The following is a 22,125-nucleotide window of genomic DNA, read 5'->3' as shown; positions in this document are numbered from 1 at the left end:
TTTGGTATTTATGAGTCTAAATTCCTGCCAATATGCTCTTTGTAACGTTAGTGTATCTGTTGCAGCCCAGAGTGACATTATCCCTGAGGAGAAACAACCCACAGAGAGCCTGCAGCCTGAGGAGGAGCTCTCCCCAGAGGACCTGTCTAGCCCCAACCCTGACCAGGCCACCCCTCTCCTGCTGGGGGAGCAGAAGCATGTGGCTCATAGGGAGATTGCTGATGAGGGATTTCCCTCCTCCAAGGGGAGTGATGAAGAAAGAAGAGAGCAGAAGGAGCTGGAGAAACAGCCCCAACAGGACCCCAACAACAACTCTCTAGAGGTCATTCAGGAGCATGATGACCCCCTCCCACCTCCTCCTCAGAATGACCAGCCAGAGGAGACATACTGCTCGGACGAGATAGCTGTTGTCTTGGTTGACAACTCTGGCCCATCAGACCGCCTGGACGAGAACGACACAGTCAAGATCATCATCACAATGAGCTGTGATGCCCAGACGGCTGCGGAGCTGGAGGAGTCGGTCAAACAGAGCATCCTGGAGTCTGCCCAGGCACAGATGGTCATCGGCCACCATGGAGGGGCTGCTGGCGACTGCCTCATCAAAATTCCTGTTATCACCTTTGACTCGCCTGAGGATGATGAACATACTGGTGCAGAGAATGAAGGGGAACCGTTATCTGAGGTTGACCCTGCTCAGCTGCAGACTCCAAGCCCAGACGGCCAGATCACCAAAGAGTTGAGCTCTGACTCTGCCGCTCTGGACTGCCGGGACTTAGATTACAACGAGGCAGACCTGGAACACCCCACCCCCCTGTTGACCACAGCTGACAACAGCTCCTCTGGCATCGACGTTCACTCCCACCCTGATGAGAACGACCCTCCAGACCTCAATGTGGATGCAGATGGCTTCCTGCGAATCCCGTCTACGTTCAGGAAGTACGGCCCGGGGGGCAGGACACACGTGCGTGGCCTGAGCATGGACAGTGGGAAGGATGCAGTCCTCATTGCGGACAGATCACAGAACAGACAGACTACCATGACCTCGTCTAAGTCAGACCTGGAGGCCAAGGAGGGCCAGATCCCCAACGAGTCCAACTTTGTGGAGTTTGTGTCACTGCTGGAGTCCATTAACAGCACCAGGGGAGCCAGTGGAAACCCACCAGAGGAGGCGACAGAGGAGGGGGACAGAGCCGTGAAGGAAGGTGAGTTAAGCCATATGCATGGTTTCCTGTCTTTCCTGAAATGTATCTTCACGGGGGGTTCTTCATATACAGCGCATTCGGAAGTATTCAGATCCCTTGACTTTTCCCACATTTTGTTAGGTTACAGCCTTATTCTAAAATTGATTACATCGTTTTTTTACTCTCATCAATCTACACACTATACCCCATTATGACAAAGCAAAACAGGCTTTTAGACATTTTTGCAAATGTATTAAAAATAAAAAATACACAAGTCTGGTTCACACAGACCCTTTACGCAGTACTTTGTTGTAGCACCTTTGGCACCGATTATAGCCTCAAGTCTTCTTGGGTATGACGCTACAAGCTTGGCACACCTGTATTTGGAGAGTTTCTCCTATTCTTCTCTGCAGATCCTCTCAAGCTCTGTCAGGTTCGATGGGGAGTGTCACTGTGTAACACCTGTCTGGAAGAGGGAACCAAGGTGCACCAGAGGATGTGTTCATCATTAGAATTTTAATTCAAATAAACAAGAGAACACTACAAAATGAACAAAAACGACAGCAAACAGTCCTGTTAGGAAAATACTCAAAACAGAAACAATTACCCACAAAACCCAAAGGAAAAACATGCTCCTTATGTGTGACTCCCAATCAGCAACAACGAGCTTCAGCTGTGCCTGATTGGGAGCCACACACACACGGCCCAAAACAAAGAAATACCAAAACATAGAAAAAGGAACATAGAACGCCCACCCAATGTAACACCCTGGCCTAACCAAAATAAAGAACAAAAACCCCCTCTCTATGGCCAGGGCGTTACACACTGCACAGATATTTTCAGGTCTCTCCAGAGATGTTCGATCGGGTTCAAGTCCAGACTGTGGCTGGGCAACTCAAGGACATTCAGAGACTTGTCCCGAAGCCACTCCTGCTTTGTCTTGGCTGTGTGATTAAGGTCTTTGTCCTGTTGGAAGGTGAACCTTTGCCCCAGTCTGAGGTCCTGAGCACACTGGAGCAGGTTTTCATCAAGGATCTCTGTCTTTGCTCTGTTCATCTTTCCCTCGATCCTGACTAGTCTACCAGTCCCTGCCGATAAAAAAACATCCCCACAGCATGATGCTGCCATCACCATGCTTCACCGTAGGGATGGTATTGGTCAGGTTTAGAGGTCGACCGATTATGATTTTTCAACGCCGATACTGGTGCCGATTATTGGAGGGCCAAAAAAAGGGCCGATACCGATTAATCTGCCGTTTTTTTGTTGTTGTTGTAATAATGACAATTAAAACAATACTGAATGAACACTTATTTTAACTTAATATAATACATCAATCAAATAAATTTAGCCTCAAATAAATAATGAAACATGTTCAATTTGGTTTAAATAATGCAAAAACAATGTGTTGGAGAAGAAAGTAAAAGTGCAATATGTGCCATGTAAAAAAGCTAACGTTTAAGTTCCTTGCTCAGAACATGAGAACATATGAAAGCTGGTGGTTCCTTTTAACATGAGTCTTCAATATTCCCAGGTAAGAAGTTTTAGGTTGAGGTTATTATAGGACTATTTCACTATACCATTTGTATTTCCTATACCTTTGACTATTGGATGTTCTTATAGGCATTTTAGTATTGCCAGTGTAACAGTATAGCTTCCGTCCCTCTCCTCGCCCCTACCTGGGCTCGAACCAGGAACACATCGACAACAGCCACCCTCGAAGCATCGTTACCCATCGCTCCACAAAAGCCGCGGCCCTTGCAGAGCAAGGGGAACAACTACTCCAAGTCTCAGAGCGGGTGACGTTTGAAACGCTATTAGCGCACACCCCGCTAACTAGCTAGCCATTTCACATCGGTTACACCAGCCTATTCTCGGGAGTTGATAGGCTTGAAGTCATAAACAGCACAATGCTTGAAGCATTGAGATGAGCTGCTGGCAAACGCACGAAAGTGCTGTTTGAATTAATGCTTACGAGCCTGCTGCTGCCTACCATCGCTCAGTCAGACTGCTCTATCAAATCAAAGACTTAATTATAACATAATAACACACAGAAATACTAGCCTTTGGTCATTAATATGGTCGAATCTGGAAACTATCATTTCGAAAACAAAACGTTTATTCTTTCAGTGAAATACGTAACCGTTCCGTATTTTATCTAACGGGTGGCATCCCTAAGTCTAAATATTGCTGTTACATTGTACAACCTTCAATGTTATGCCATAATTATGTACAATTCTGGCAAATTAATTCTGGTCTTTGTTTGGAATAAATGGACTTCACACAGTTCGCAACGAGCCAGGCGGCCCAAACTGCTACATATACCCTGACTGCTTGCACAGAACGCAAGAGAAGTGACACAATTTCCCTAATTATAAGAAATTCATGTTAGCAGGCAATATTAACTAAATATGCAGGTTTAAAAAGATATACTTGTGTATTGATTTTAAAGAAAGGCATTGATGTTTATGGTTAGGTTTGGTGCAACGACAGTGCTAAATCATCACCCGTTTGGCGAAGTAGGCTGTGATTCGATGAGAAATTAATAGGCACCGCATCGATTATATGCAACGCGGGACACGCTAGATAAACTAGTAATATCATCAACCATGTGTAGTCAACTAGTGATTATGTGAAGATTGATTGATTTTTATAAGTTTAATGCTAGCTAGCAACTTACCTTGGCTTCTTGCTGCTCTCGCGTAAGAGGTAGTCAGCCTGCCACGCAGGCTCCTCGTGGAGTGCAATGTAAGGCAGGTGGTTAGAGCGTTGGACTAGTAACCGGAAGGTTGCAAAAACGAATCCCCGAACTGACAAGGTAAAAATCTGTCGTCTGCCCCTGAACAAGGCAGTTAACCCACCGTTCCTAGGCCTTCATTGAAAATAAGAATGTGTTCTTAACTGACTTGCCTAGTTAAATAAAGGTGTACATTTTTTTATTTTTTTATCGGCCAAATCGGTGTCCAAAAATACCAATTTCCGATTGTTATGAAAACTTGAAATCGGCCCTAATTAATCGGCCATTCCGATTAATCGGTCGACCTCTAGTCAGGTGATGAGCGGTGCCAAACTGAGGAGTGGCTTCCATCTGTCCACTCTACCATAAAGGCCTGCTTGGTGGAGTGATGCAGAGATGGTTGTCCTTCCGGAAGGTTCTCCCATCTCCACAGAGGAACTCTGGAGCTCTGTCAGAGTGACCATCGGGTTCTTGGTACCTCCCTGACCAAGGCCCTTCTCCCCCGATTGCTCAGTTTGGCGGGCAGCCAGCTCTAGGAAGAGTCTTGGTAGTTCCAAACTTATTTCATTTAAGAATTATGGAGGCCACTGTTTTCTTGGGGACCTTCAATGCTGCAGACATTTTTTGGTACCCCTCCCCAGATCTGTCCCTCGATACAATCCTGTCCTGGAGCTCTACGGACAATTCCTTCGACCTCATGGCTTGGTTTTTCCTCTGACATGCACTGTCAACTGTGTGACCTTATATAGACAGGTGTGGCCTTTCCAAATCATGTCCAATTAATCAAATTTGCCACAGGTATACTCCAATCAAATTGTAGAAACATCCCAAGGATGATCAACGGAAACAGGATGCACCTGAGCCCAATTTCGAGTCTCATAGCAAAGGGTCTGAATACTTATGTAAATAAGGTATTTCTGTTTTTTCTGTAAGTGGCTCTGGATAAGACTGTCTGCTAAAATGTAAACAACATTTTATCAGAGAAGCTATTGTCTCTGTTGTGTTTTTACTGGTAAAATTGAAAAGGGAAGTTGTTTTTTCAGAGGACGTCACTGACGCTAACACAGAGACAGAGAGCCAGCAGGAGCATCCAATCCCTCCCAAAACTCTGGCCACAACAGAAACCCTCCACACCATCCCTGAAACACAGATCCCCATTGTGTCTCCAGACAGGTAAACCTTTTCAAATGTCTCTTAGATTTTAAGGCCATCATCACAATTGACATTCTTTTGTTCTTTAATCTGATCTTTATTGTAAATGAATAAATGTTTTGATCATTGTACAGTTTGTCCTCTACTCTCAGTCCCCAGACAGACCAGGATAAAGAGCCAGACTACGACTCCCTGCCCTCCCAAACATCTCAGTCAGAGAGCTCCATGCTCCAGGTCATATGCAGACCAGAGGCCACTAACAAGGAGGACACCTATACTTTCCATACAGTCCACAGTAAGTGCAAAATGTTGTGGTGTGACGTAAATTCACTGAAGACTACAAACTCGTTACAAACCCTGGATAATGTAGTAGTGAATTGTCTGTGCTATTATTGCCCAGCTATTGTATAACATAGTGCATATGACTTATGTCACATCAGGTAGGTGTTTTAAACTTGAAGTTCTCTCTGATCTCTATTCAAGGAGACAGACCTCATAAGCTGTATGCTGAGAGAGCGCTAAACCTACCCCTTGGAGCTGAACTTATCACAGGCAACATGTGGTACATTTTTTTATTTGATATGTAATATTTGTATAAAGTTCTTGTTGTGTTCTATCCATATTTGACATTTTAGTATTTTAAAACTTCAGGTACCTTTACATGTCGTCCTTGTCGTGTACCCAGTGATCTCCTGTCCACTTCCTCCACCTCGGAGTACCAGGACGAGCTGGCGGGCCCACACACAGACTGCCCCTTCCAGCGCCGCATCATCCCTGCACACAGGCTCCGGCCTCGGAGAACGCACCCCGAAATCTTTCAGGTGACCACACCCCTTTCTCCCCCTCCCTTCTTGCCCTCCACCCATTCCTCCTCCCCTTCCCCCTCACAAAATCTTCCAAGTGACGTTACCCATCCTCCACCCCTTCACCCCCCCCCCCCTCCCCTCTCCTTCCCACTCCACCCATAAACCAGTATTCGTCCCAGACAGTGGGCGCAGACAGCCAAGGCCAAGCAGTGGTCTGACTCAGCACTGCAAATCAGAGTGCTGGCCATTCATCACACTATAGCAGGGATTCAGCCACGGCAGATTGTTTCTTGAGTGGATGGTCAGCGGGCCGGAACATAATTACAAATCATTTGTAGACTGCAAATTGACCGCAAGAAGTCCAAACAGATATCATGTTTTACTAAAACATCATCATTTCAAACCTTGCTTCAAACCTAGTGACTCTGTGAGCTGAACAGTGTCTGTCTGCCTGGCTCAGACATCACATAGCTCACCGTCCCTCTCAGCAGCTAATTCACAGTATATGGTTCACAGAACATGCACACGCGCAAACATACACACGCACACACCAGGTTTGAGTTATCGGATGGCCGTTAAGGGATATAATGCCAGCTGCACATGGCTGGAAGTTGATTGATGGACAGGAAATACACTGGGTGAAATGCACTGATGATTATTACTGAAATGTTGTAGCTGTATGAGAACTGATCTAAACATTATCTGTGCCTTGACAGTGTGTAGTCAGTTGTCATAAGCTGAAACCAACAGTCATGACAGTTTCATCTATTATGTCAATGTTATGTAACCCTTATGACTAAAGATTAAATTCAAGTGTTATTGAGATCGCTTTTACACTGCAACCTGAATTGCACCTCTGACAGGAGGAGGACTCGATCGATGAGTCGTCAGAGACCTCCACACAGGAAAAGCCTTCTCCTAAGCTGTACTACAAGCTTAAGCTTTTTCCTGGGAAGTGGGTGAACATCTTGTATGACCGGCTGACCTTGTTGGCGCTATTGGACAGGTAAGATAGAATTTTATCTTTCCTTTTCCATCTCTCAGCGATTGATCAACTGGTTGACGGAGACTTTACTTAGATTTTGCCCTTAGGAACCAGGATGTGGTGGAGAACATAGTGGCTGTGTTCCTGGCCTTCCTGGTGGCCTTCCTGGGGTTTATCCTGCTCAACCACGGCTGCTTCAAAGACATCTGGGTTTTCCAGTTCTGCATGGTCATAGCTAGCTGCCAGTACTCGTTGTTAAAGGTAAGGAAGGTATCTATTTTTGTAACAAGGGATAAGGCCTAATCAACCGTAACAATTGCTTATCTGTGTTGACAGAATTCAGATTGGTGATAGGGTGTGATAATACCATGCCATTGTCACTGCCCCACCCATTTCACTGCCCCGCCCATTTCACTGCCCCACCCATTTCACTTTAGCTAAGTACTTCTTATCCGACACATTACTGATGGAAACATTTCTCTGTCAGTCATTGACTGTATCAGTTAGTCACATTAATAATGCTTGGAACAAATTGTTTGTCTTACAGAGTGTGCAACCTGATGCAGCCTCGCCAACACATGTGAGTTTAAGTGGAACATACTGTATTCTAAAAGTGTGAAGATACATTTTTTCTGGTTGTTTAGTATCCACGTTTTTTCCAAGTAGACGGTTCAAGGTTTCATTTCTGTCCCCTCTTGTGTTTTCCAGGGACACAATCAAATTGTTGCCTACAGCCGGGCAGCTTATTTCTGTATTTTCTGTGGCCTTATTTGGATTCTGGAACAGATGTTAAGAAGGAAGGACCTGCCTGTGTCCACTGTATATGGCATTCCGATAGTATTAGCAGATGCTCTCAAATTCCTGAGAGACATTTTAGTGGGTAAGTCATATACAGTAAATCCTTTCTATGACCATTTCCAGTCATCTCAAGGAAATTATTTGTATTATTTTTTTATTTTTTTATTTTTTCATGATAAAATCTTAGTGTCACGTCCTGACCAGTAAAAGGGGTTGTTTGTTATTGTAGTTTGGTCAGGGCGTGGCAGGGGGTGTTTGTTTAGTGTGTTTCGGTTTTTTTGGGGCTATGTTCTATGTTAGTATATTTCTATGTCTGTGTCTATTTAGTCTATTTCTATGTTCAGGGTTTTTGGTTTGGCCGTCAATTGGAAGCAGCTGTTCTTCGTTGCTTTTAATTGGAGGCCATATTTTAGTAAGGGGTTTTTGTCACTGTGTTTGTGGGTAGTTGTTCCGTGTATAGTGTTTAGCTTTACGGGACTGTCTTCGTCGGTGTTTGTTATTTTGTTCAGTGTTCACGGTCCTTCTCAATAAAAGAAGATGAGTATACACATTCACGCTGCGTTTTGGTCCCATTAATACGACAAACCTTACACTTAGTTGTAAAGTCCTGTCTGTTTCATGTTCCACAGGCCTCACCTTCTGCTTTCCTATCACATTTCTCCTTGGCCTGTTCCCACAAATCAACACTTTTATGATTTACCTGCTAGAACAAATAGACATTCATTTCTTTGGTGGAACAGGTGAGTAGCACTCTCTTCTCTGTTAACGTTGATCTTCATAATATCATGAACTAATGCATACTGTACCACCAAAGTCTTACGTCTCAACCTGATGCCTGTGTATCCACTTCCTGTGTCAGCTGCAACTGGACTCCACTCAGCAGTGTACAGCATATTCCGTAGTCTGACGGCATTATCTTTGCTGTACGGGTTCTGTTTTGGAGCTCTGAAGGTAGGATTGAATTCATTGTTGAGTAAAGACGTGTGTGTGTGTATATGATTACGTGCAGGATATGCTTTGCACTGCGACAGAACAGTTTCTTGCTGCAGAGGCAGCTAAGTCAAGCATGAGAAATCAAATAGCTTTTTGGGTAGCAGCTCTCTCTTCCTCCAGGCTAGTGAAAGCACTGTTCTGCTTGGGTGATGATTTAGTATTCCAAACTGCTGGTAAGACGGGTTTAAGTCAAACATTGTAAATAGCCTTAAGAAGGCTCTCTGATGGGAAAAGGTATGCCACTATGCCTGCAGGAAAGCAATGTGTCCATATTCATCCTTACAAATATTAGGCCTGAATGAGGCAACCATTTGCAGTTCTCTGTTTTTATGGAGGATGGTTGGCCATCAACATTTTTAAATAGATGTTCTGCCTAGGTGCCATTATCATAATTTCTATTTGATTCTATTCTATTCTGAAGGAGCCCTGGGATGAACAGCACACCCCAGCCTTGTTCTCTGGGTTCTGTGGCTTGCTGGTGGTTCTCTCCTACCATCTGAGTGGGCAGAACAGCGACCCGACTGTACTGATGTAAGCTGCCTAATCCTCCTCCTAATGTAATGCCTGCTAACATGCTGACTTTATGAGAGGTGGTGGTGCAAAGACATTCTCTTTTGTTGACCACGACAGGTCTCTGATCAAGTCCAAACTCATGCCCACTCTTGTGGACAGTGAGGAAGAGGGGGAAGACTCAGAAGACATCAAGGACCCTCTTCCTGAGAAGCTCATGAATTCAGTGGTAAGTCAAGAGACTTGCATTGTCTCCTATACTTCTAAATGGATTTGTTCCACTCAAACGCTGTCCCCCGTTTTAGTTTGACTTTAACACACTATTACATTCCGTTGTGATATTGGATGATTTGATTTGGCTTTTGCAGAAGGAGATTCTTCTTTCGGATCTTGTGGTCTGCTCCATTGCCTACATTTTAACCTTTGCTATTACTTCAAGCACTGTCTTCCTGTCCCTAAAGGTGGGTTTCCTACTGCCAAACACCATCCCTAAACTATGTGTCATAAATGTCTTGCGTCATAAAACAATGTTGTTTCATCAGGAAATAATTACTGTGCTGTCGTAAATAAAATGTTTTTGCATCGGTTTGGTATTCAGTCAACCACCCTGGCGCTCCTTCTCTCCCTCTCTCTCTCTCTCTCTCTCTCTCCATCTCTCTCTCTCCCTTTCTCTCCCCCTCCTTTCTCTCCCCGCTCCGTTCTCTCCCCGCTCGCTCGCTCTCTCTCTCGCTCTGCCTCTCTTCCCCTTTCTCCCCCCTCTATCTCTCTCTCTCCCTCCCTCTCGCTTCCTCTCTCTCCTTCTCTCCCTCTCTCCCCCCTCTTTCGCTTCCTCTCTCTCCCCTCTCTCCCTTTCTCTCCCCATTTATTTCTCCCTCTCCCCCTTTCTCTCCCTCTGTCTCTCTCGCCCCTTTCTCTCCCTCTTTTTCTCCCCTCTCTCTCCACCTCTCTCTCCCCTCTCTCTTTTCTCTCGCTCCCTCTCTTCTCCCCATCTCCCCCTCTCTCGATCTTTCCCTCTCGCTTCCTCTCTCTTTCTCTCCCTCTCTCCCTTGCTCTCCCCATTTATGTTTCTCTCTCCCCCTTCTCTCTCTCTCCCCCTCCCTCTCTCCCTCTTTCCCCCCCTCTCTCTATCTCTCCCTCTCTCTTTCTCACCCACTTTCTCTCTCTCTCTTTTTCTCTCTCTCATTCCCCCTCTTTCTCCTTCTCTCCCTTTCTCTCCACAGCCCTTTGTGACCATAGTACTGTATGCTCTGGCAGGGACTGTGGGCTTTGTCATCCACTATCTCATACCTCAGTTACGGAAGCACCACCCTTGGCTCTGGATCTCTCACCCAGTACTAAAGAGCAATGAGTACTCCCAGTATGAGCCCAGAGGTCAGTCCTGGCTTATTTATTGGATGTTTGAAATGTTTTCTGACACAATGTGTCTTTCTTACAGTAGGCCTTTTGTGTCTCTCTAGCATATGTCTCTGTAGCATATTTTATAGAACATTTGATGAAACACTACATTTAATAGCCTATAGTTCTATACACATATGTGGGCCCAGTTATTTGGGCCACCTCCTGCCTGTGCCTTCATCTTGGTATAAGGTTGCCTTTAGGTTATTTCCCATTTTATATCAGTTTTCATTCCCCCTCTTAAAATCCAAAACTAAGGCATGCAGTGTAGTCATTGATCCATATTCACATGCCAAGAAGGACTATAAAGATGTGTCAAATGCTGCAAATATAATGAACAGCTCTTACGTTTTGTGATTAAAGTTGATTTCATTTTCCAGACACTGCTCAGTTGATGTGGTTCGAGCGTCTGTACATTGGCCTGCTGTGTTTTGAGAAATACGTTGTTTACCCAGCCATCATTCTGAGTGCTCTCACCAATGATGGCTTCTTACTCAGTCACCGCAAGAAGCTAGGCATCCAGTGAGTTCCTTTCTCCTATACACATACTGCCTCCTGTCCCTGTCCATGACACCCAGACCTGGGTCAAATTCAACACACACTCCCTCCTTTCATCAAGACCCAGACCTGGGTCAAATTCAACACATACTCCCTCCTTTGCCTGACACCAAGACCCAGACCTGGGTCAAACTGAAAGTAAAACAAATCCAAATCAAAGTTTATTTGTCACATACACAGTTTGGCAGGTGTTACAGAGGGTTTATTTGTCACGTACACAGTTTGGCAGGTGTTACAGAGGGTTTATTTGTCACGTACACAGTTTGGCAGGTGTTACAGAGGGTTTATTTGTCACGTACACAGTTTGGCAGGTGTTACAGAGTGTTTATTGGTCACGTACACAGTTTGGCAGATGTTACAGAGGGTTTATTGGTGACGTACACAGTTTGGCAGGTGTTACAGAGGGTTTATTGGTCACGTACACAGTTTAGCAGATGTTACAGAGGGTTTATTGGTGACATACACAGTTTGGCAGGTGTTACAGAGGGTTTATTGAAAGCATACACAGTTTGGCAGGTGTTACAGAGGGTTTATTGGTCACGTACACAGTTTGGCAGGTGTTACAGAGGGTTTATTGGTGACATACACAGTTTGGCAGATGTTACAGTGGGTTTTTTGGTTTCATACATGGTTTGGCAGATGAGGGTGCAGCGAAATGATTGTGTTACTTGCTCCTACAGTGCATAAAAAATTTCTAACATATATTATAATAATCAAACACTAGAAACAATAAATCACAAATGTCAGAACAAATCCAGTTTTTCAGGAGCTCTGGGTTTAGCTTGGGGTTTCCACTTTTGGAACTATTCCAGTGGTTCCATTGTACCGAGACTAAATCAAATATTTGACCCAGGTCTTCTAAGAACCATTTTCAGTTTAAAACCAGTTTGTTTAGACAATCTGTAGAGTTAATGTTTTTCCAGATAGACAGTGTGAAATACTTTAAACTTGCCTCTGTCCCACTTATTCGATTAACTTAAAATGCCAAACTTCATGTACTGTAGCACCTGGGGAAACCATTTTACAGAAACACAGTTCCACATAGGTTTATACTATATAGTCTTCACCAAGGTTATTATAGTTTTATTTCTCTTATTCTTTCATCCTGATTTACTAGTTTTTACTTAGTTTGAGTTGGATTAAAAGCTATTTTGTTTTGATATTATTTAGTTTCAGTTTTAGTGTTTAGAAAGTGGCAGATGTCTTCCCTGTTAACTAGTGATAGATAGTGATGCTTGGCCTATTTGAAACATCGCCACCTACTGGCAGCTTTTTTTCTGCCAGATTCAGAGGCTTAAAAACCCCATTAGAAATAAGCTTGAAAAACCCATTAGATTTTTGCCCAAAGTAAAAAATAAAAAAAGGAAATAATTCATGATGGTTTTATTTCATTTGAGGTAGTTTTCGAGTCAAAGATAATAGTTTCAGTATCATTTTAGTTTTTCAAACAGGTTTGTTAATGATTTTATTTCCGTTGACAAAATGAGTTTTTTCATGATTCGTTTTCATTTTAGTGTCAGTTTTCGTTTACTATAATAACCTTGGTCTCCACCACTCCCCTCTGTGCATGTTGGAGGTGCAACAAAACCCTGAGTACCTTCATCAATCAAAGAAATATCACTTTGTCAGTCACTATGCATGACCTTTGCTAGGGAAGAAAGTGTGATGTATATACAGTATTAGCTAGTATTGGTGCATTTGTTTCCCCTGCCTCCCTCCCCCTCCATGTCACCCCTTTGCTTTGCTCCGCTGTGTCCCGTCTGTGCGCCTGAGTTGCTCAGGTCTCTGTGTCTCGCTCCAGCTGTGATGTCTTGTTGATGACAGTTGCTGGGATGAAGCTCCTCCGCGCCTCCTTCTGCAATCCCAGCTTCCAGTTCGTCACTCTCATCTTCACTATCGTCTTCTTCGAGTTTGACTGCAGCAGAGCCTCTGAAACCTTTCTGCTGGACTTTTTTATTATGTCCATTGTCTTCCACAAGGTCAGTCTGTGATGTGACTAGAGACTGGTACACACTCTCCCGACCTCTGAATACCATAAAATAAGGAAATGAATGCAACTCACTATGTTTGCGGTTCCCAAACTTCCTACAATTGATTAAAAACATGTACAGTAGTATTATTCGGGGTCTGTGAAGCAGCAGACACAGCTGCTCCGTATGTAGAGTGGCCTTCTTTCTTTTGACTATCTTGGATTTATTTTTAGAATCTAAAAAAGAACTGTCTTTGTTGTCTGTCAGTGACTCACAGCAGGTGTTTGTTCCTCTACAGCTCAGCGATCTTCTTCACAAGCTCAACTTCATCATGGTTTACATCGCACCGTGGCAGATCGCATGGGGCAGTGCCTTCCACGCGTTCGCTCAGCCCTTCGCTGTGCCCCGTATCCTTTGGTTTTGACGTGTGTATGAACTACACATGCTTCCACATGTTTTGACGTTGCTCTGACTGAAACTGTGACAGCGAATTTGACAGCAGGTATGTGAGTATGGTAAATCTGTTGATACCTGATGGTTGTTCCTTGGTTGTGGGGGTTCTCCTTCATGATGCAGCTCAGACTCAGCCATGTTGCTGCTGCAGACGTTCATCACAACTCTTTTCTACACCCCCCTCAGCCCCTTCCTGGGCAGCGCTATCTTCATCACCTCCTACCCGCGGCCCGTCAAGTTCTGGGAGAGGAACTACAAGTAATGACCTTTCATCGCCCGCAGCATGAGAGAAAGCACCATTAAGCCCTTTAAAGCACTTACTTTAAAGGGATACTGTAAGATTATCTACTTCCCCAGAGTCAGATGAACCTGTGGATACCATTTTTATGTTTCTGCATGCAGTATGAAGGAAGTTAAAGGTAGTTTCGCTAGAAAATGCTAACTAGTGTTAGAGCAATGACTGAAAGTCTACAGGTACGGTAGCAAATGAGTTCATCTGACACTGGGTAAGTAGAAAAACGGCTTATTGTCTGAATCTCGCAATATTCCCTTAAACCACCACAGTATGTCGACGGCCACCCATCTATCCAGCCTCAGAAATGAGACAAGGGAAAGTCCATTATCAATAGAGAGGGGGATGAGGGACGTCCAAATCAGTTTGTCTATGACCAAACCATTGAGTGAGGTCACTGTCAATAATTAAATGTTAGTCCGTTTCTAATCTACTCAGAAAATATGCAAGTGGCCTCCTAGAGCCCCTGTTGACATCCATATAAGGACATTTCCGTCTCAGAGATGATGTCATACACTCAGCTGACAGCGAAGTGGTCTAGGCGTAGCCACATAGAGTTTAGCACCTCTACTCCAGTTACTGAGTTATTGTTGAGGATTTATATAACTATTTTAACTATAACTAACACAGGTCCTAAGAAGAAACCAGAATTCTCGTATGTTAGACTTTGTTTGTTGTATGTAAATGAATGTACTGTCTCCCTAATCTTGGTTTGGTACCATTTTGCAGCACCAAACGTATTGACAACTCCAATAGCAGACTGGTATCTCAGGTTGATAAAGAGACAGGTAAAATATTATTTATTTAATAAATATGATCATGCTGTCCTCCCTAATTGACATTAACCAGAGAAGCTGATTTCGAATTTCTCAACTCGACAATGATCTTCTCATGGTTAATACATGTTGTTTTGTTGGTCATGTCAATCAGTGTATTTTACATAAACTTTTATTCCTCCAGGATGTGACGACAACAACCTGAACTCCATCTTCTATGAGTATCTGACGCGCTCTCTGCAGCACTCTCTGTGTGGTGACCTGATGCTGGGCCGCTGGGGGAACTACAGCTCTGGGGACTGCTTCATCCTGGCCTCTGACTACCTCAACGCCTTCGTTCACCTCATCGAGATCGGCAATGGCCTGGTCACTTTCCAGCTCCGAGGCTTGGAGTTCAGAGGTCAGATACTGACTAATACACAATGAGGAGCACTATACCACACCCAGAGCCATATACACCTACACTGCCTTCGGAAAGTATTCAGACCCCTTGAGTGTTAGATTTTGTTACGTAACAAAATGGATAACATTTAAAAAAAATGCTCAGCAATCTACACACAATACAATATAATGACGAACTGGAAACAGGTTTTTCGAAATTTTTGCAAATGTATTACAAATATAATTTATTTATAATTTAAGTATTCAGACCCTTTGCTATGAGCTCAGGTACATCCTGTTTCCATTGATCATCCTTGAGATGTTTCTACAACTTGATTGGAGTCCACCTGTGGTAAATTCAATTGATTGGACATGATTTAGAAAGGCACACACCTGTCTATATAAGGTCCCACAGTTGACAGTGCATGTCAGAGCAAAAACCAAGCCATGAGGTCGAAGGAATTGTCCGTAGAGCTCCAAGACTGGATTGTGCCGAGGACAGATCTGGGTAAGGGTACCAAGACTTTGGAACCACCAAGACTTTTCCTAGAGCTGGCTGCCCGGCCAAACTGAGCAATCGGAGGAGGGCCTTGGTCAAGGAGGTGACCAAGAACCCGATGGTCATTCTGACAGAGCTCTAGAGTTCCTCTGTGGAGATGGGAGAACCTTCCAGAAGGACAACCATCTCTGCAACACTCCACCAATCAGGCCTTTATGGTAGAGTGGCCAGAAGGCACATGACGGCTTGCTTGGAGTTTGCTGAATGCCAAGCGTCACGTCTGAAGGAAACCTGGCACCATCCCTACGGTGTAGCATGGTGGTAGCAGCATCATGCTGTGGGGATGTTTTTTAGCGGCAAGGACTGGGAGACTCGTCAGGATCGAGGGAAAGATGAACGGAGCAATGTACAACGACCATAAGCACACAACCAAGACAACGCAGGAGTGGTTTTGGGACAAGTCTCTGAATGCCCTTGAGTGGCCCAGCCAGAGCTCGGACATCTGTGGAGAGACCTGGAAATAGCTGTGCAGCAATGCTCCCAATACAAACTGACAGCGCTTGAGAGGATCTGGATAGAAGAATGGGAGAAACTCCCCAATTACAGGTGTGCCAAGCTTGTAGCGTTGTACCCAAGAGAACTTGAGGCTGTAAAGCGCTGCCAAAAATGCTTCAACAAAGTACTGGGTAAAGGGTCTGAATACTTATGTAAATGTAATATTTCATTTTTTTTTAAATAAATTAGCAAACATTTCTCAAACTTGTTTGGCTTGGTCATTATGGGGTATTGTGTGTATATTAATGAGGGGGAAAAAACTATTTCATACATTTTAGAATAAGGCTGTAACCTAACAAAATGTGGAAAAAGTCAAGGGGTCTGAATATTTTCCGGTTGCACTATATATACCTGTAGGTACTCTGTGGCTATGATGACTCTACTGATATGGGGAATATCTTGACTGTGTTGAATGTTACAAGTTTCTTAAAAAAAAACAATATACACTGCTCAAAAAAATAAAGGGAACACTTAAACAACACAATGTAACTCCAACTCAATCACACTTCTGTGAAATCAAACTGTCCACTTAGGAAGCAACACTGATTGACAATACATTTCACATGCTGTTGTGCAAATGGAATAGACAACAGGTGGAAATTATAGGCAATTAGCAAGACACCCCCAATAAAGGAGTGGTTCGGCAGGTGGTGACCACAGACCACTTCTCAGTTCTTATGCTTCCTGGCTGATGTTTTGGTCACTTTTGAATGCTGGCAGTGCTTTCACTCTAGTGGTAGCATGAGACGGAGTCTACAACCCACACAAGTGGCTCAGGTTGTGCAGCTCATCCTGGATGGCACATCAATGTGAGCTGTGGCAAGAAGGTTTGCTGTGTCTGTCAGCGTAGTGTCCAGAGCATGGAGGCACTACCAGGAGACAGGCCAGTACATCAGGAGACGTGGAGGAGGCCGTAGGAGGGCAACAACCCAGCAGCAGGACCACTACCTCCGCCTTTGTGCAAGGAGGAGCAGGAGGAGCACTGCCAGAGCCCCGCAAAATGACCTCCAGCAGGCCACAAATGTGCATATGTCTGCTCAAACGGTCAGAAAAAGACTCCATGAGGGCCCGACGTCCACAGGTGGGGGTTGTGCTTACAGCCCAACACTGTGCAGGATGTTTGGCATTTGCCAGAGAACACCAAGATTGGCAAATTCGCCAATGACACGCTGTGCTCTTTACAGATGAAGCAGGTTCACACTGAGCTCATGTGACAGACGTGACAGAGTCTGGAGACGCCGTGGAGAACGTTCTGCTGCCTGCAACATCTTCCAGCATGACCGGTTTGGCGGTGGGTCAGTCATGGTGTGGGGTGGCATTTCTTTGGGGGGCCGCACAGCCCTCCATGTGCTCGCCAGAGGTAGCCTGACTGCCATTAGGTACCGAGATGAGATCCTCAGACCCCTTGTGAGACCATATGCTGGCGCGGTTGGCCCTGGGTTCCTCCTAATGCAAGACAATGCTAGACCTCATGTGGCTGAAGTGTGTCAGCAGTTCCTGCAAGAGGAAGGCATTGATGCTATGGACTGGCCCACCCGTTCCCCAGACCTGAATCCAATTGAGCACATCTGGGACATCATGTCTCGCTCCATCCACCAATGCCACGTTGCACCACAGACTGTCCAGGAGTTGGCGGATGCTTTAGTCCAGGTCTGGGAGGAGATCCCTCAGGAGACCATCCGCCACCTCATCAGGAGCATGCCCAGGCGTTGTAGGGAGGTCATACAGGCACGTGGAGGCCACACACACTACTGAGACTCATTTTGACTTGTTTTAAGGACATTACATCAAAGTTGGATCAGCCTGTAGTGTGGTTTTCCACTTTAATTTTGAGTGTGACTCCAAATCCAGAGCTCCATGGGTTGATAAATTGGATTTCCATTGATTATTTTTGTGATTCTGTTGTCAGCACATTCAACTATGTAAAGAAAAAAGTATTTAATACGATTATTTCCTTTATTCAGATCTAGGATGTGTTATTTTTGTGTTCCCTTTATTTTTTTGAGCAGTGTATATATATATTCAAATTTTCTTTGAAATTGTTTTCTAATAATCATAAGCCCCACATCTCGACCACAGATGTACAATCACCATTAACATGGTCTGTGGTCCTTCTCCTTCTGATTCAGAGGGGTTGGGTTAAATGCGGAAAACACCTTTCGGTTGAATGTATTCAGTTGTGCTACTGACTAGGTATCTCCTTTTCCCTTCTCCTCCCCAGGTACATACTGCCAGCAGAGGGAGGTAGAGGCCATCACTGAGGGGGTGGAGGAGGAAGATTCCTGTTGCTGTTGTGAGCCGGGCCACCTGCCACACGTCCTGTCCTGCAATGCGGCCTTCAACCTGCGATGGCTGGCCTGGGAGGTCACCACCACCAAGTATCTGCTGGAGGGCTACAGCATCAGCGAGAACAACGCTGCCACCATGCTTCAGGTGTACGACCTGCGCAAACTGCTTATCAGCTACTATCTGAAGGTTGTATACCTTTTGACTTCTTATGGAAATGTAACAGACAAAGACTTGAGTTTAACCTATGATCTAAGCAGTTTAATATTAATTTATTTTTATACTTTTAACATCTTTGTAATTCATTACTGCTTTTATTTGAAAAGCAATTATGTCTGAGCTTAACTGCTGAGCTTCAAAACCTTTGCAAGGAGTAGGCCATAAAAATATATATTTCATCATCCATCCTTATTCCCTCTTGTTTCACCTCTAGAGCATAATCTACTACCTGATCCAGTCCCTGAAGCTGCAGACGTGGATAAAGGATCCCTCTATCACGAAGGCTCTGGTGTCCTACACCAAGTGGCACCACATAGAGAGAGACCCGGCCGTGTTCAGCGTTAAGATAGACGAGGACTATGTCCACTGCCTCCAGGGTGTCACCAGGGCCAGCTTCTGTAACGTCTATCTGGAGTGGATCCAGTACTGTGCCAACAAACTGGAGGAGGTGAGTGGAGATGTGAGATTGCAATGCACAGTACAATCATGCATGTAGTAAGGAAAACTCCAGGCCCTTGTCTAGTTCATTTTTCCTTGTCAGGAAAACTCTAGGAACTAGTTTATTCTTCCTGATAAGGTCATGGAAAAAACAGGGCCCTATCAAGACATGCAGTCTTGATGACCCCATGTTGTACCGTTTGGTTTCCTTGCTGCTGGTCATTTCAGAGGATGTGAACACTGACCTTTGACCCTTGTGTTTTGCCAGCCTGTGGACTGTGACGAGGACTCCCCTCTGATCACTCTGTGCTATGCCTTGTCTGTGCTGGGCAGGAGATCCTTGGGGACAGCATCTCATAACATGTCCAACAGGTGAACCTTCCATAACTGTCAAATAATCATTCCTTTCATGTTATGAGGTTTTACTACCCTCCAGGGATGTTGTGTTATATATGGGGTTTTATTGCCCTCCAGGGATATTTTCTTGTGTTATATATGGGGTTTTATTACCCTCCAGGGATGTTGTGTTATATATATGGGGTTTTATTACCCTCCAGGGATGTTGTGTGATATATATATGGGGTTTTATTACCCTCCAGGGATATTTTATTGTGTTATATATATGGGGTTTTATTACCCTCCAGGGATGTTGTGTTATATATATATATATATATGGGGTTTTATTACCCTCCAGGGAAGTTGTTATATATGGGGTTTTATTACCCTCCAGGGATATTTTATTGTGTTATATATGGGGTTTTATTACCCTCCAGGGATGTTGTTATATATATGGGGTTTTATTTCCCTCCAGGGATGTTGTGTGATATATATATGGGGTTTTATTACCCTCCAGGGATGTTGTGTTATATATATATATATATATGGGGTTTTATTACCCTCCAGGGATGTTGTTATATATGGGGTTTTATTACCCTCCAGGGATGCTTTATTGTGTTATATATGGGGTTTTATTACCCTCCAGGGATGTTGTATATTGGGGTTTTATTCCTCCGGGATGTTGTGTGATATATATATGGGGTTTTATTACCCTCCAGGGATGTTGTGTTGTGTTATATATTGGCTTTTAATGACCTCCAGGGATGCTGTGTTATATATGGGGTTTTATTACCCTCCAGGGATGCTGTGTTGTTATATATGGGGTTTTACTACCCTCCAGGGATGTTGTATTGTGTTATATATGGGGTTTTATTGCCCTCCAGGGATGTTGTGTTGTGTTATATATGGGGTTTTACTACCCTCCAGGGATGTTGTGTTATATATGGGGTTTTATTACCCTCCAGGGATGCTGTGTTATATATGGGGTTTTATTACCCTCCAGGGATGCTGTGTTATGTTTTACATGGGGTTTATTACCCTCCATGGATGTTGTGTTATGTTTTACATGGGGTTTATTACCCTCCATGGATGTTGTGTTATATATGGGGTTTTATTACCCTCCAGGGATGTTGTGTTATATATATGGGGTTTTATTTCCCTCCAGGGATGTTGTGTTATATATATATATATGGGATTTTATTACCCTCCAGGGATGTTGTGTTATATATATGGGGTTTTACTACCCTCCAGGGATGTTGTGTTATATATGGGGTTTTACTACCCTCCAGGGATGTTGTGTTTTGTTATATATGGGGTTTTATTACCCTCCAGGGATGTTGTGTTTTGTTATATATGGGGTTTTATTACCCTCCAGGGATGTTGTGTTATATATGGGGTTTTATTACCCTCCAGGGATGTTGTATTGTGTTATATATCGGCTTTTATTGCCCTCCAGGGATGTTGTGTTGTTATATATGGGGTTTTATTACCCTCCAGGGATGTTGTGTTATATATGGGGTTTTACTACCCTCCAGGGATGTTGTATTTGGTTATATTTGGGGTTTTATTACCCTCCAGGGATGCTGTGTTATATATGGGGTTTTATTACCCTCCAGGGGTGTTATATTGTGTTTTATTACCCTCCAGGGATGCTGTGTTATATATGGGGTTTTATTACCCTCCAGGGATGTTGTGTTATATATATGGGGTTTTACTACCCTCCAGGGATGTTGTGTTGTGTTATATATGGGGTTTTACTACCCTCCACGGATGTTGTGTTTTGTTATATATGGGGTTTTATTACCCTCCAGGGATGTTGTGTTACATATGGGGTTTTATTACCCTCCAGGGATGTTGTGTTTTATAGGGTTTTATTGCCCCCATGGTTATATATGGGGTTTTATTGCCCTCCAGGGATGTTGTGTTGTGTTATATATGGGGTTTTATTACCCTCCAGGGATGTTGTGTTTTTTTATATATTGGGGTTGTATTTCCCTCCAGGGATGTTGTGTTGTTATATATGGGATTTTATTGCCCTCCAGGGATGTTGTATTTGGTTATATATGGGGTTTTATTGCCCTCCAGGGATGTTGTGTTATATATGGGGTTTTATTACCCTCCAAGGATGTTGTGTTAAATATGGAGTTTTATTACCCTCCAGGGGTGTTGTATTGTGTTTTTATATGGGGTTTTATTACCCTCCAGACATGCTGTGTTATATATGGGCTTTTATTACCCTCCAGGGATGTTGTGTTATATGGGGTTTTATTACCCTCCAGGGAAGTTGTAATATATATGGGGTTTTATTACCCTCCAGGGATGCTGTGTTATATATGGGGTTTTATTACCCTCCAGGGATGTTGTGTTATATATGGGTTTTATTACCCTCCAGGGAAGTTGTTATATATTGGGTTTTATTACCCTCCAGGGATGCTGTGTTATATATGGGGTTTTACTACCCTCCAGGGATGCTGTGCTTTGTTATATATGGGGTTTTATTACCCTCCAGGGATGTTGTGTTATATATGGGGTTTTATTACCCTCCAGGGATATTTTATTATGTTACATATAGGGTTATATTACCCTCCAGGGATGTTGCGTTACATATGGGGTTTTATTACCCTCCAGTGAAGTTGTGTTATATATGGGGTTTTACTACCCTCCAGGGATGGTGTATTTGGTTATATATGGGGTTTTATTGCCCTCCAGGGATGTTGTGTTATATATGGGGTTTTATTACCCTCCAAGGATGTTGTGTTATATATGGGGTTTTATTACCCTCCAGGGATGTTGTATTGTGTTTTATAT

General features: G+C 43.9%; 1 protein-coding gene across 3 annotated transcripts in view; it reads left to right on the top strand.

Annotated features, from left to right (window-relative positions):
- LOC106610792 (pecanex-like protein 2) overlaps window positions 1–22,125 on the top strand; it is a 97,256-nt gene that overhangs the window by 7,300 nt on the left and 67,831 nt on the right. The window contains exons 5-28 of one of the 3 annotated variants that reach the window (XM_014210398.2): window positions 66–1,202; window positions 4,959–5,088; window positions 5,220–5,362; window positions 5,551–5,629; window positions 5,753–5,888; window positions 6,737–6,879; window positions 6,966–7,119; window positions 7,406–7,438; window positions 7,567–7,738; window positions 8,286–8,396; window positions 8,516–8,607; window positions 9,071–9,180; window positions 9,280–9,388; window positions 9,528–9,620; window positions 10,380–10,530; window positions 10,935–11,076; window positions 12,914–13,091; window positions 13,381–13,489; window positions 13,664–13,793; window positions 14,557–14,615; window positions 14,788–15,003; window positions 18,260–18,513; window positions 18,758–18,991; window positions 19,250–19,353. In XM_014210398.2, coding sequence (XP_014065873.2) covers window positions 66–1,202; window positions 4,959–5,088; window positions 5,220–5,362; window positions 5,551–5,629; window positions 5,753–5,888; window positions 6,737–6,879; window positions 6,966–7,119; window positions 7,406–7,438; window positions 7,567–7,738; window positions 8,286–8,396; window positions 8,516–8,607; window positions 9,071–9,180; window positions 9,280–9,388; window positions 9,528–9,620; window positions 10,380–10,530; window positions 10,935–11,076; window positions 12,914–13,091; window positions 13,381–13,489; window positions 13,664–13,793; window positions 14,557–14,615; window positions 14,788–15,003; window positions 18,260–18,513; window positions 18,758–18,991; window positions 19,250–19,353 — 4,219 coding nt within the window. Of the gene's footprint in view, window positions 1–65; window positions 1,203–4,958; window positions 5,089–5,201; window positions 5,363–5,550; window positions 5,630–5,752; window positions 5,889–6,736; window positions 6,880–6,965; window positions 7,120–7,405; window positions 7,439–7,566; window positions 7,739–8,285; window positions 8,397–8,515; window positions 8,608–9,070; window positions 9,181–9,279; window positions 9,389–9,527; window positions 9,621–10,379; window positions 10,531–10,934; window positions 11,077–12,913; window positions 13,092–13,380; window positions 13,490–13,663; window positions 13,794–14,556; window positions 14,616–14,787; window positions 15,004–18,259; window positions 18,514–18,757; window positions 18,992–19,249; window positions 19,354–22,125 lie in introns of all 3 variants that reach the window. The other 2 variants (XM_014210383.2, XM_014210408.2) reach the window with 2 other exon arrangements.

Source organism: Salmo salar, chromosome ssa01 (genome assembly GCF_905237065.1).
Source record: "Salmo salar chromosome ssa01, Ssal_v3.1, whole genome shotgun sequence".
Taxonomy (NCBI): domain Eukaryota; kingdom Metazoa; phylum Chordata; class Actinopteri; order Salmoniformes; family Salmonidae; genus Salmo; species Salmo salar.
The sequence above is the reverse complement of the archived record's forward strand: the minus strand, read 5'-3'. Positions and strand labels throughout refer to the sequence as shown.